Consider the following 14,368-nt stretch of genomic DNA (forward strand, 5'->3'; position numbering starts at 1 on the left):
ATAAAGCGCAAACATCAGCGGCGCCGGTCAAATGGCATTTATTAAAACAAACAAAAGACGATCGGGAGCAAAGGCTGCGTTCGTCAGCACGTGGCGTTACTGCGGGGCGGCGGCGACTTCCTCGGCCCACTTCTCCAGAAAGTCGCGCAGGTTCCCGTTGAACACGTCCATTCCTTTGGGTGACAAACGGACTCCGTCGGCTTGGTAGAGGCCCGTGTTGGTCCCGCAGCGGATGTTGTCGTGGGTCAGAGAGACGCCGCCCAGCTCGGAGAAAATGTTGCGGATTCGCCGATTGACCGTGCTTCGGACCAGATCCACTTCGTGGGCGTCCGGCGAGTGGCGCCACGCCCGGCGGGGGAGGATCTGGGACCAAACCAGGACGCAGTGGGGGAAGGCGGCCCTCAGGGAAGTCACGTCTTTCCTGACCGACGCCAGCAGGTCGCTGGGCGTTTCGGTGTTCAAGTCGTTGCCGCCCAGGTGGATGATAAGCGCCTGAGGATGGGGCCAGCCGACCTCGAGCTGCCGGAGCAGGGGCAGCAGCTGGGGCCAGGTCATGCCCTGGACCCCCTTCCACCACAGGATCAGCTTGTCGGGGTCCACGCCCAGCTGGGCGCCTCCCTCCGCAGACTTGGCCCGCGACTCTGCCCAGTACACCAGCGAATGGCCGCAAATCCAAACGTTGCGGGGCCCGCCGCCGGGTGGCTTTCCTGCGGACATGAGGAGAAACCGACAAGCTGCTTCACAAGTTCCTTTCGGCGGATGGCGTTCGCATCCGAGGTTCGCTAGCCGGCGTCCGCGGCTCATCATGTGTAAACTCAAAGATTGAAAAACGACAAGGATTGCTGGCTTACCTTGGCCGTTTGCATTCATTCCGCAGCGAATGAGCAAAAGCTCCAACAATCGGACCGGTGATTCCCAAACACTGTGCCATGAGCGAAGGTCCGAAGGTGCGCCGCAGTAAACGATTGGATTCACCCGATCGATCCCACTTTGCCAGGGATGTATCGTGACGAGCAAAAAATAAAAAACTCCAAAACCCCCCCCCCCCCCCCCGCCCCTCTCCCCCACCCGACAGCAGGAGGTAGAATTCACCCGCATGTCCAACTGTTGCCAGAATATGTACATCTTAATAGGCTCGGGTTTCACACCCAAGTCCATTTGTGGCTGACTTGGGACGAGAACATCCAATCGGTGTACGCGTGCAGTTGGGGGCCATTTCTTTTGGTGGCGCGGCGTGCCGTGCCGAGTGTTGTATTGCTGATTTATATCGCGCTTTCACAACAGCTGCAGCTGGAACAAAGCGCTTTTCAAAACGGTCGACATTTTTCAGGAATCATATGTTGTTGTTTTTGGGAGAGCGTCAACCCGTGGGTTTATAATAGCCCATTGAATCAGGCGCAGACCCGCGGCCATCGGTCCCAAGCGCGGGTGAGGTTTTATGACGACATGGAGTTCTTGCGGCTTTTAATCGGGTGCGGGTTGTCGATCAAACATTACAGTCATTACTTTATTTGAAAAATAAGTCTTTATGGATTTCACTTAAACGGGATGGTTGTTTTTATTTCAAAAAAATAAAAATAAAATACCGTATGACACCATATATGACATATTTAACTGTCAAAATTGTCGTGGCGGGCGGGCGGGCGGCCCAGTGGTCCGGCAGTTTAGTGCATCGACCTCAGTCACACGGCCACGTGGCTCTTTGTCGTTGAGCTTGAATGTGTTGCGATCCATCACCTTTTTTTTTTCCTCATCATTTGACGCACTACTCGCGTTTTTGAAGCTAGACAACACTTTGTGTGCATATTTTCTTCAGCCGACACTCAAAATAGTGACGGGGGTTTCTCGCTTGAAAATGCAAATCTCTCCTTCCCGCATTATTTTCCATGTGGTCAAAACGTGACATGCCGCATTCGTGACGGCACTCCCCAGACGGGAATGTTGAAAGTCCCAGAATGCTTCAATTCAAGCCGTTAAGTCTTGTAGAGCGTACGGTTGTTTGCTATGTGTCTATCTGGCAATTGAAGGTGGGGCGGGGGGATTCCTCCTGTCTTTTATCATTTGTTCATATTAGTTTTGCCCCACGTACACCTGTAAAGAAAGACAGTGAGTGAAAAAAATCTGTTCTCGCTATGCTATTCAAGAGTTCATGGCACCACCAATTGGCTGTGAATGAAATGCGTCAGTTCCAGCGAGATCCCGGTCATCTACTCGCCAACCTTGAGAGTTTGCACGCAGTAACCAATTGTGACTGCAATCAAACAACGTCACCGAGAGAACGCGCGCATTCGATTCGCCGTATTGTAAAAGTGAGGCACGCGTTACAAGCCGTGACGTTTTTCTCACGTCAACGTTGGCCGAGTAAAGGTTGGGAATCACAGGATCGTCGTCGTTCATGAGCTTAGCTTCCGCAGCCTTTCAAAACGTCTTACGAGCAGATGTCGGCCACGAACAGAAATGAAGTTGCGTCATATCGGACTTGCATTCTTGGTGCGTGGCGGACTCCCGCTGGGTGGACAAGAAGCGACCGACAAAGACGGATTGCAAAATACCACGTTGTTAGGGCTAGTTAGCAAGAAGATGCTCATGTGGGCTAATTCCAAGAGGAGGGGCTAACGTGTCGGCAGGCTTACTGTCAAACATTCCGACATCTCTAGCTATGGTGGCTAGCTTGGTCCCGGAGTCCGCATCCCTAAAGCACTAACTGCTGTTAATAAGCTAAACATTATGCTCTCTAGCGCACGTTGGATTGCTTACCGCCACACAGATGGGATGTTTCAGCAACGTAATAGAACCATTTGGAGGAAATGGCTCAAAACTCATTGGACACTTTTAGCTGGGAAGCCTTAACATAACGCTGCGGTCAATCGCCCGTTGTCAAAGTTGGAAATGTCAGAATAACAAAAAGGTGTTGACTTTACTTACCCTGACCGTCAACCGAGACTTACCGCAGACGTAAAAAAACACCAAAAAAAACCCCAGCCTTTGACAAGCAACTACAGCTAGCATCTTGTCTCAACGTGCACGGTGGTCTGTCCCAAGTGACGTCTTGATGCAGAACGGTTTTCGTGCGCGAAAGCTTTCGGAACATTGCCTAACGTCAGCGGCTCTGGTCAAACTCCAGGATTTGCGTAGTCACACTCGACATTGGCCGGATCTCCAGAGCTAACGTCTACGCGTTTGATTCTACGGCAACGCAGCTGAAAGCACATTCCTGCTGAGCGAGCCGAGATGCTAACGGCCGGGCACGTTCATTCTTGAAACTGTGACTAAGCGTGGACTAAAATAACAGCGAGTCAACTTTAGCAGAGATAAAAACATTTTGCACATTCTAACACGTCGCGCTCCCCGAGCCACTTCAAGCCATGTCCCGGAAAGCCGTTTTGTAGCAAACCACCGGCGCTCGAGGGGCTTCATCGTTCAAAACACACACACACACAAAAGGGGAGTTTAGCATGAAGACGCTTGCTAGTCAAAGTTCCTGCACATGAAGATCCAGCAGACTGCGACAAAAAGAAAAACTACGTTGGACTCACCTGGAAAGCAGGACTCTGTTTGGAAGCAATAAGGGACATGTCGAGCTAGCTAGCTAGCTACCCGAGCCACCACTTAAGCTATGATACGATGTCGTAAACATCTGCTGGTAGGTGGATCTCCACCAATACATGCACGGTAAGTTCAGGGCCCTTTAGCGAGCGCTGCTCACAGTCGGCAGCGGCGATGTGAAACGAGGCGCTAGCTAAAGCATGTGAACGCAAATATTGGGATCGCCCCAATTCCACTCTTGTTCCCATCGAGAGTGCGAGTGCGTTAGGGGTCTTGACTCTCCAAAGTGCTCCGTAGCAAAAGCTCCCGAGGATGAGCCGCTCGGATCGTGGCTCTCTAGCGATGCGACGGTGTGTTGTTATTTCAGGTGTAAGGCGGTTGCTCCGGTCGTACGCCGCCGGCCTTGGGGCAAATCAACTTTTGCCACCGAGTGAGACAAACTTTGAGTCGCATCTGCTTCAAATGACATTCAAGGCGAAAGGCCTTCAATGACCGACAAGAGTCCGGTTGCCTCCACTCAACTTTGGCGGAGAACCCTGTCGCGGGTGACCGACACGACTGCGCTAAGCTAAGCTCTTTCTTCCACGGCGGAAGCATGTTGGTGAAACCGGCCGTACGGACAGAGTTCCTCTGCACCGCGAGCGATATCGACGCCCGTGCGCAAATAGAGGAGCGAGGAAACGTTTTGAGACTCACATTCTGACGGCTCATCATCAGTGCAGTGAAAATGTCTCGGATACCTGGGGCAATGGCGGCGCCGCCGCCTTGTCTTTTGTGCGCTCGAGCGTCCTCGGACCGCTGTTCCTGCGGGTCCGCGATCTTCTGCTTGTACAAATCCAGCTGCAACACAACCAAAGACACGTGGGCAAGGCTGGGAAAGCTCCGGCAGGCGAACGCCGCCCCCGCAGACTCTACCTTCTCCGTCCGCCCGCTTTTCACGTCGCCGACTCGCTCCGGAGAGCCGGCGGGACCGGAGGTCATCGCCGACCCCGGCGGTAAACTGAACTGGACCGATTTGAGCGCTTTCGCCGCCGCCGTGGCAGTCAAAGACTTGACGCTCTCGATGACCTTCAGGCATTTGGCCACCGTCGTGGAGATGTCGGGCCGCTCCTCGCCGGCGGTCACCGACGGCGACGCCCCTCGGGCGCCGGCTCCGGAGGAGCGGAGGGCCGGAGCCGCCCGCGGCTCGGCGTCCTCGGAGGGCGCCGCCGCGAAAGGCGGCCGTCCGGGAGGGCGTCGGGGAGGCGGCCCGGGAGGCGGCCCCGGCGGAAGGCGGCCGGTGGCGGCGAGGGGAGAAGCTTTGGGGGAAATCTCCAGGGGCCAGTTGGCCGGAGGGGACGGGTGCCGGTAGCGTGCAGGCGGAGGTCCGGGAGGGGGCCTGGGTGTGGACGACGCGCTCGCCATCGTCTTGGTCAGATCCTGCAGCTCTCGGGCCTTTTTCAGCATCTCCAACTCTTGTCGATCGAGGAATTCTTCATACTCGGAGACGCGCGCGGGGGCCTCCGCATCGCACCATCCGGCGGTGGAGAGGGAAGGGATGGGGTCTGCCCGAAGTCTAAGGGGTCGCTCCCGCCCGTCTCTGGCGCCGGACGAGGCCTCGGAGGCACCGTTGGCCAGCTGCGCCACGTCCGCCGCGGTCAGCTTCAGGCCGATGGTCCGCAACAAAGTCTGGATGTGGCTGTAGGAGGCGGACTTGCTCTCCGCCGAAGGCGATTCGTTCTCATCCCCCGCGCCGACGCGGCCGCCCGGCGAGTCTCCGGCCAGACCCACGATCCGAGAGAAGCCGTTGCCATCTTCCAGCGCCCGCTCGTGCGGCAGAAGTTCGTCGTTGGCGGCGAGCGCTTCCGGTCGGCTTTCCGGAATGGCCTTCTTTTGAAGCATATCGAGAAAGCGATCCAGCGGGGGCTTTGGGACCGCGGGCGGCGTCGCGTCCGCGCGGCCCGGGGAGGGGCTTTTGGACAGCGGTGGAGCGGGAGAGGGCGGCCTGAAGGTTGTCGGCAAAGACGAAGGGACCAACAACGGCGGCGACGCTTCCGGAGCGTAGGGGCCGCCCGCATACGTCGGCTCGCGGCGCGGATCGTCACAGGGCTGCTCGTAAACGTCGTAGCGGTTGGCGTAGCGCCGGCCGGCGGCGGAGGAGGAGCTTTCGTACGTCGCCACGTGATCATACGCCGGCCGGCCGTCGTACGCTCGCTCGCCGTACGGCCGGCCGGCAAAGGCGCGAGCGTAGCCGTCGGAATAGCGCTCGCCCGAGCGCGGGCGCGGCCCGTCGTAGAACGGCTCGTCGTACGTCGGGGGAAGATGGCGGGGGTACTCCGGGTCCTCAGCTCGTTTCTTCAAAATGGACCGCGCCGGTCTGAACTCGGCCAAAGGGTTTGCGATGCGGCCGTGGTCGTAGTCGATGCACGTTCGCTGTCCGGGCTCGGGGCCTCGGGCGTCCATCAGTGACTTCTTGAAGGCGATCATCTCGTTGAGCTCCTCCAATTCTCGCTTCTTTCTGGCCAGCTCGTCATCCACGGCTCCGCCGCGAGCCCTGGGAGGGGGACTGCGCTCCCTCCTCCTCTTGTGCCCCCCTCCTCGCTCTCCACCCGCTTTGCTTCTTCTCTTTCCGGACCTTTCTCCGCTCGGGCTCCCGCTGCGACTGCGACTTCGGCGGGACCTTTCCCGACTCGCGGTTCGTCTCCGCCGGCTGCTTTTGCGCCGACGTTCTTGACTGGAGCTGCGCCTCCTTTTGATTTCTCTTCCAAATTTGTCGGTGGGCGGACTGCGGCTCCCGCCGTGGCCCGCGCCGGCGCTGGGCTTGACCGGGGCTCGCAATTGTTTCACCACCGTCTTCAGCCGGTCCGCGTTTGGCACCTTCCGCCTTGATGGGGAGAGGACATCGTTGCGATTGTTCATCAAAACTTTCAACGCGGAAGGAAATGACTTACTCAGAGTCTTCCGAAGCTTTGGCGAGCTTGATGGTCATCTGAGGAGGGAGAAGAAAGCCTTAACGGCACTCTTAGGACAAGTCTTGCGGAGCTTCGACCCGTTGACCGAGACGGCAGCGAGCGCGGCCTTTCCTCGCCCGCGAGCGGCCGCGGGACGCTCGGCTCTTGTGTGCGCTCGCTGCGATGGCTCAAATGCGCCCGACGCCGTCATAGGCCGCTCCCGGAGGGCCGGCGCGCATTCCACGTCTCCCCGCCGCGATACGTTCGATGCAAACGGTCAGCTCATCGGCGGGCTCTGGCGGAGCCAGATGGCGGGTCGCGGCAGGGAGACGTGGAAAACGCGCGGGCCGCCGGCCGCCGGACTTTGACGGCCGTGAAATCGAGCATCTTCATCTCGGTCCGCCATTGCATCGCGACCGCGCTCGAGCCGGCTCGACTTTGCGCGACGACGCGCGGCTTTCATCGTTTGTTTTCCTCCGATACGAACGCGAGGCACGCGTGACTCTGCGACTCTTTGTCCCGACGTCCTCAAAGTCGCTTTTGCTCTCGTTGCCGTCATACGAGGGGGGCTCAAAAGACCGCAAAGCGATTCCCTCTTGTGTTTTTACACGCTTGGCCGATCAACGTGATTCTGAAGCCAGGGGGGCGTTGCAGTTCCCCGACGGCCATCTATTTTTTTTTTCTCCCCACTCCGCTCGGGAGGCGGCATATTTGTAGCTTCCTCGTCGGTAAATTTGGGCTCGCGCAGCAAAACAAAGCCCCCGAGCGATGGAGCATAACATCTTTTTGTTTGGCGGCGCTGGGTGGAAAAAAACACGGCTCTCCGAAAAAAGACCGGGCTGCACCAAGGCGCGAAGAAGTTCTTTGAAAAGGGAGTCCGAGAGCGCTCACCTTCCCTTTGCCGGCGGCGACGGCGCTCAGTTTTCTGGCCGGTAGGAAAACGCTCTCGGCGCAATGTCTGATCCTGATGGCCTGGTGGCCGCCCGCCGCTCGGTCGTGCTGGAACGAGAAGCGCACGTGAGCGGGGACGCGGCGGCGCGCGACCGCCGCCGGAGGCCTCCTCCCACTTACCGGGACCACGCTGAACTCCACCTTCTCGTTCAGCTGCAGCTTCTTTTTTCCAATCACTTCCGACAAGCGGAAGAAGAGCTGAGGGTTCTGCGTGCACTTGATGAGGCCGTGATCCTCGGAGAACTCGATGACGATGCCCTGCGAAGGGGCGCAGGCGTGAGGCTCCGAGCGAGCTCGCCGCCGCCGGAGGAAAACGGCTTCGGGCGTCTTACGTGGCGCCGTTGCTCCGTGGACTCTTCAAAGGTGGCGGAAAGGATCTCCACAAAAGCGGCCCGCTCTTCTTTGGTCTCCCGATGGGTCGCCACGTTGAAGCGCACCTGGAAAGGGCGCGCGCCTCCGTGAGAGGCGGCGCTCGGTGCGCGCGTTCACCGGCGTCGGGGGAGCTCACCTTGTCGCCGGTCAACATGGTGGCGGCGGAGAGCAGGTCGGCGGGGCCGAAAGGAAGCCGCTTCTGGCGACCGTCGACGGTCATCACCAGAAGCCCCGCCTCTTCGGGGCCGTCGGCGCCGCCTTGAATCTCTTCCGTCTTTGCCTCGCCGTTCACGTCCGCTTCCTCCTCCGCAGTCGTCCCCTACGAGACGACGCGTCGCCGCCCGTTACCTTTGGGCGGGTGAGCTTCGGCCGTGACGACGACGAGCGTCGGGGCTGGCCGACAAGCTCACGTTTCGCCTCCCACAAAAATCTTTCCAATTTTGCTCCGTTTGCCAACAAAGAGCAAATGCCAGAAAAAGGAAGTGACGGGAACATTCGAAACAAACGTTGCTTTTGCCTTCTACCGCCTTCCCGTCTGCTTTGATACCAAACAAGCGTTGAAATGGATTGAAAGGTCCCCCCCCCCCCCCCCCCCAAGAGAAATGAAGATTTGCAGAAAGCTTCTGCGGGGCCGGTCCCGTGACAGCGCACCCCGCCCCCAAGCTTTTTTTTAAACAGGTCGAAGCGACATGGGCAAAATGCGGGTGCTTGAAAGCATTTTACCCGGTTTCAAACTTTCCAATATGCGGCCAAATGACCGCTTGTGCGCCGGAGCGAGTGCGCTCCGACTTTGGCGACATCAGTGTGACCGCCCGTCTTGCCGCGCACGCGCAAGAAACAAAAGCCATTCAAAAGACGCCGCGTCGACGCAAGGATGGGAGTCACTTCTACGAAAAAGGGAGGAGGAGCACGTGCCTGCTCGATCTTCAATTCCTCCGCCTCGATTTTCACCTGCAAGACAACACGCGGCGTCGTCAGGACGGTGCGCCGGCGCATCCCGACCGCCGGCGCCGGCGCGGTAAAGAGTGTTCGCGCCTGTTCGTCCGGGGGCTCCTTGTTGCCGCGCCGTCTTCCGGCCGCTTTAAGGACGGTGCCGTCAAAGCGTTCCTTGCTGATTTCCAGCCGGCTGTCGGGAACGGGCACGCTGAAGCCCAGCGGAGTCCACTGCGGGAAGCGCGCCGACGCCGAGTCAAGAAGCGGAAGCCGGGAGACTCGCGCGACGGCCTTTTCCGAATCTCACCTTGTCCTTGGCGGCGGCAAGCGCCGCAGACGCCGCCTCCTTGCGCTTCTTATCTTTTTGCTCCTCCTCCTCCTCCTCCTTCACGTCCTCCTCCTTCTGCTCTTCCCGTCGCTTCTTCTCCGTCAGAATTCGGTCCCCCGCCATCTTGGTCCGACGAAGTCTGATCGCTCTCTTCTCGTCCGCCACCTTTGAGGGCACAAAGCCGCGGAGGTCAGCTGGCAACCTTTCCGGAAGCGCAATCGATGAGAGGCGCCGAGGACTATGCCGAGACTCGTCACCGGCGCCTCTCTTTGGAACGAGCGCCCCTCGCTGCCCAGCTTTAAAAACAACATTTTATTCTTTGGCTTTTGATTTTTAGTTGGACTCTTTTTGCGCTTTCTGCCGATCGTTTGTTGTCGCCAGGATTGTATTTGCGGCGGTTGTTTTAGAGCGCTCTCGAAATGCAGTACGGTGGAGTTGAGACGGGGGGGGGGGGGGGCGGGCACTCACTCACCTGGGACAGGGTGAATTCCACCTCCTTGTTGACGTCCCGGGCGTCAAACTCCGTGTCGCTGAAGTTCTCGCAGAGGCGGAAGGGCAGATCCCCGTGCTCCTCGGAGGCCAGGAGGCCCTCGGACCCCGTCAGGCTCCTGATGACGCCCTGGAAGGCCACGCGGCCCAAAGCGGTCACAAAACGGGGATTGCGCTCTGAAGTCGCCCGTCGCAGCGCAGCGCAGCGTCAGCGCGCTCGCGCAGACGACGTCCGAGGAGACTTTTGGAGCGACTCCAAAGTGCAATCGGCGCAAGAGCAAAAAGCTCCGGGCACGCGTCGGGAGGAAAAACGTGTCCGGAAAGGCCGGCTCGAGCATCTCAACGTGCACGCGGCGTTCAAAAGAACAGGAAAGAAAGAAATGGCTCGCGACCGCGCTTCTGGCGGCGCCGAGGAGGACGCAAGGACGTCTCGCGCGCGGCGGCTGACGGAAAGCCGCCGCCGGCGATCACGTGTTCGCTTGAACCAAAACGCATTTGGATGCGCCGCCCGTTTTCCTCGATCGAGCGGATCGATTTAGACTCGGGACACCTTTCGTTTCCGCAAAATGCATTCCGCGAGCTTTCGTAACGTGGACACGTTTCCTTTCTAAATGGACACGGCGCGGTTCATATTTTCCTCTTTGCGTTTTTTCAAAATGTATGGCTTTCTGATTTGCGCCTCATCGAGTCAAGAATATTTACAGCTGGAAAAGGGAAAGAAAAGAAGCGCGTTCCGTCGCCCTTCAAAAAAAAGCAACAAGCGAACAGCGGAGGCGCAACGGCAGACGCGGCGTCGGCGGGCCCTCCTACCAGTTCTCGCTTCTCGTTCGTATGGACGAAGGTGAAGGGGATCTTGGGTCGAACGTTGGCGGCGCGCTTCTTCTGCGTCTTGGTGTCCACCAGCAGGCTGAGGAGCACGCGGTCGTTCTTCAGCAGCGTGACGCCGCAGTCTCCGCGATCAAAGGTCACGTTGGTGCGGAGCGGCCCGATGTTGGCGAAGATCTGCCCCGGGTAGGCCGGCTTACGGGCCTGCGGGCCAAACTAAATCAGAGGCCGGCGCGCTCGGGACGTGGCGTCACCCGACGCGCCGGCGCTCACCGCGGCCTCGGCGACGGGCTGGCTGACCACGCCCTCGTACAGCTCGGGGTCCAGCCACGCGTCGGCCGGCGGCGCCCGGACCGTCGCCGCCGGCGCCGGCTCGACCTTTGAGACGGAGCTGCACAGGGTGAGCAGGAGAGACTCCTTCACCCGTCGGAGGCGAATGGCCCGCTCGCCCGCTCGCAGCTGACGGGAGGACAGACGTCGGTCGCTCGCTCGCTCGCTCGCTTGTCGGCGCCGAGCCGGCCGAGCTCTTACCTTGTGGAGGGTGAACTCCACTTCTTCGTTGACGTCCTCGGGGGTGAAGTCCACGTCACTCAAGTTCTCTTTGACGTCGAAGGGAAGCTCGCCGTGCGCGTCTGACCTGATGACGCCTTCGCTGTCGCCCAAGCTGACGATGGTGCCCTGCGAGGGGGGTGGGGGCGGGAAACCGTGACCGAGGCACACGTCGCCGGCGGCCGACACCGAGGGATGTCGCGTCCGAGCGGAACGCCGACGCCTCGGCGCCAAGCGCGGAGCGGTTGAACGCGGAGCCGTCCGACGTGTCCGAGTCAAACGGGCGCCCTCACCGTCTCGCGGGTCTCCTTGGTGAACTGGAAGGTTTCGGGGAGCTTGGGGCGGATGTTGGTGGCGCGCCTCTTGTCGTTGACGATGTTGCGCACCAGGTTGACCAGAACCTGGTCGTTCTTGAGCAGGGTGACGGCGCTGTCCTTGCTGTCGAACGGCAGGTTGGTCCTCACCGGCACGATGTCCACGCTCACCTTACCGGGCAACTGCCGCCCGCCGGCCTGCGGGAAGACGGACGGGAGCTCGTGGGCCGCCCTCTTCGGCTTTGGCCGGCGCCCGACGGGGCTCACCTGGGCCTCCGCGATGGGCTGGCCGACCACGCCTTCGTAGATGTCCGGCTCCACGTTCTCCGTGCCGCCCGGCGCCACTTTCACGTCCGTCGCGATCTGGGCGTTCTGTCGGCGCGCGACACGATCCGTGAGGCCGCGGCCGGCGTCCGACAAACATGGCGAGGGTTAGCGCGACGTCGCACCTTCAAGAGGCAGGCGGTGAAGTGCACTCGCACGCCGGGCTTCATGGCTTTGGGGTTCCCGAAGAAGACCCCAAAGTCAAAGGTGAACTTTTCCAAATCTTCCCGCTCGATGTGGCCGAACGTGGGCTGGAGAGGCAAAGAGCACGCAGAGCGTCTCATACGCGGGCAACTTCATTCGACGCGTTCCATGTTCTACACTTGTACTCTTTCCCAAACGGCTACGGGAGTCCAGCCCGCTTTTGAGCCGACGGAGGCGTCACAGACAAACATGACGCCCCGACGCCTATTTGGAGCTTCGTGACGTCAGAATTGTCGTTTGTCTCGGCGTCCTATGGCGTCTTTCGACGGATTCTTCGGCTCTGACCGATAGGAAGACGCGCGGGGCCTCCGACGTATGGCCAGAGACTGGACCCGGCGCACGCCATCGCAACGTGCCGGACGGTGTTTAACAAATGGGGAAATAGCGGAACGCGGTATATGCGTAGCATTTCAACTCGTCCGACGTTTGCCGACCGCAAAGCTAGCGGCCGACTGGCAAACGCTGAACAATTTCGCCACTTCAAGTTGGCCCTCTGCCCATCATTCCAAAAGGGGCACATGCACGCCGCGCCCCCGTCGACATGACTGACGGCCGCGCGACCGCCCTCCCCAACCGCCCCGCGCCGATAGCCCAAAGGTCGACGGAAGCGAGGTCACGAGCCTGTCGGGTCAGAAATGTCTTCGCGATACGACGTTGGCGGTTGGTTCCGATTCAGCAAAATGCCATCTTCCGACCGGTGGAAATTCTCGAGCCGACTTCCGCCGTACCTGGCCGATAAAGACGATTGCGCCTCGCGACTTCCTCGGTGGAACGGCCCTATTTGCGCTCACGGTTAACACGGGGCCAAAATGTGATACCGGGCCGCGCCCGGTCACGAGCGGAACGTACCCCGATGAAGGAGATGATGCCTGTTGATCTGCCCGCCGGCGGCCTGGTGACAAGAGGGCACGCGACCAATCACGCGAGTCGTCGAGCGACCGATCGCAGGTCACCGGCGATTAGACGAGGGCGGCGTAGGCCTACTTGTCAAACGATCGCTTTCCCAGCAGTCCGAAGACCTTGGCCGACCCGCCGGCTTCCGCCGCGGGGGCGAGGTTCGCCGCCGCCGCCGTTTTAGGGGCGGCCGCCATTTCCGGTCGGGCCGCCGGATCGACGGCCGCCGGCTTACTCTCGGCCGGGGCGCTGTCCGTGGTCGAAATCAACGCTTTGATCTGACGGATGAAATCGGAAGACGTCAACGCCACCGACGACTAAGTCGGAGTGGCCCGCCCACTCACCCACTGGGGCTGCTCCGGCGACGGATCGGTACTCGCTTCCTGCGCGGGTGTCTGAAATGGTGACAAAACGGCAGCTTGATTTACGTGAACGGCATCAGCGTGCGCTAAGCGGCAACAGCATTTCACTTCCCGACGACTTCTTCAGTTCAACGATGACTAACTTTCCTATCATCGTTTGCCCCGATGGGAAGTTTCACTCGCACCCCGGCATCCGATGTGGGACAGTCGGCTCACGGGCACGCCGGGACAGATTCAGAGTGACCCGTGGGGTGGAACGCTTTGCTCGAGGGCATCAGAGAACACGATGGCTTCTCTTTTGCACACGTGTGGTCCCGTGGCATTTTGCCACCCCAAATTAGAGATCGGTCTTCCGGATCAACTTCTTGCAGCATTTTCGAGACAGAGAAAAATGTGTTCGAGAGTGCGTCTCACCCAGTCTGGGCGCGGGTATCCCGGGAAGCCAAAGGGGGGGGCGCAACCCGGAGGGGGGACCGCCGCACCCACATCTGGAGGTGGAGGAAGGCAGGGAGAGGGCGCCGGACCGCACGGGCCCCAGCCAGGATATTCATAGCCAGTAGGAGGAGGAGGAGGCATGTCGGGGTCCCAGTGCGGGGGAGGCATCCATTCGGGATGAGGCCCATAGCCCGGTGACGGGGGTCGGCCGGGGTCCCAGCCCTCGGGTGGTGGTGGGCCCCAGCCCTCGGGAGGGGGAGGGCCCCAGCCTCCGGGAGGATGGGGCCCCCAGCCCCCTGGCGGCGGTGGGCTCCATTCTCTGGCAGGAGGGCCCCAGCCACCGGGCGGGGGCGGGCCCCATCCTCCGGGCGGCGGCGGCGGCGGCGGCGGGCCCCATCCTCCCGGAGGAGGAGGGCCCCATTCTCCTGGAGGAGGAGGAGGAGGAGGGCCCCATTCTCCGTGTGGCGGCTGCCAATAACCCGGAAGTGGCGGTCCGTCTCGGTCGGGCTTTCGTCCTCGACCCATCGCGTCGCTGTCTTGTGCTAGTGAGCTAAGCTAGGAGCCGAACGAGTTGAGGAACGTCACGAGGACGTCATACATCACGCCCGGAACTCGACCTCGGTGGGAGAAATGTTGCTGGTTAATCCTTTTTGTCCAGTTGCCTCGAACACTTGAAATGCAAAGTATGAGAAAGAACCAGCGTGACGAAAAATGAGACTTGCTGGACAAAGTGGTCGGTGTGTTGCCCGCTGCCACTTCTTCTTCTTCTTCTTCTACTTCTTCTTCTTCTTCTTTTTCTTCTTCTTCTACTTCTTCTTCTTCTGCTGCTGCTTCTTCTTCTGCTTCTTCCTCTCAACAATGGGCGAAACACTCATAGGTCGGGCTCTTGAGCGCCGACTATAAATTCCGTTG

The 14,368-nt window shown here is 59.9% G+C and overlaps 1 protein-coding gene across 2 annotated transcripts; it reads right to left on the reverse strand.

The window, feature by feature from the left end:
- Nucleotides 1–22: 22 nt before the first annotated feature.
- On the reverse strand, nt 23–14,246 carry LOC147198727 (uncharacterized). Of its 2 annotated transcripts, XM_086122876.1 has the most exons (22): nt 13,436–14,246; nt 13,004–13,054; nt 12,750–12,937; nt 12,615–12,657; nt 11,687–11,812; nt 11,505–11,609; nt 11,217–11,435; nt 10,906–11,052; nt 10,648–10,833; nt 10,360–10,578; nt 9,533–9,679; nt 9,040–9,225; nt 8,835–8,963; nt 8,715–8,750; nt 7,936–8,118; nt 7,760–7,864; nt 7,548–7,685; nt 7,368–7,475; nt 6,477–6,514; nt 4,462–6,409; nt 4,287–4,386; nt 23–707 (listed from the first exon to the last, which is right to left on the reverse strand). In XM_086122876.1, the coding sequence occupies exons 1-22, from the start codon at nt 13,979–13,981 to the stop codon at nt 97–99; spliced, it is 5,559 nt and encodes a 1,852-aa protein (XP_085979002.1). In that variant the 5' UTR covers nt 13,982–14,246; the 3' UTR covers nt 23–96. The 2 variants fall into 2 exon arrangements, with proteins under 2 accessions (XP_085979002.1, XP_085979001.1); XM_086122875.1 differs by lacking the exon at nt 8,715–8,750 and having other exon boundaries at nt 8,751–8,963.
- Nucleotides 14,247–14,368: the final 122 nt, after the last annotated feature.

This window comes from Hippocampus guttulatus, chromosome 10, assembly GCF_054856545.1.
Source record: "Hippocampus guttulatus isolate MCC_2025c chromosome 10, RoL_Hgut_1.0, whole genome shotgun sequence".
In the NCBI taxonomy this organism is placed as follows: domain Eukaryota; kingdom Metazoa; phylum Chordata; class Actinopteri; order Syngnathiformes; family Syngnathidae; genus Hippocampus; species Hippocampus guttulatus.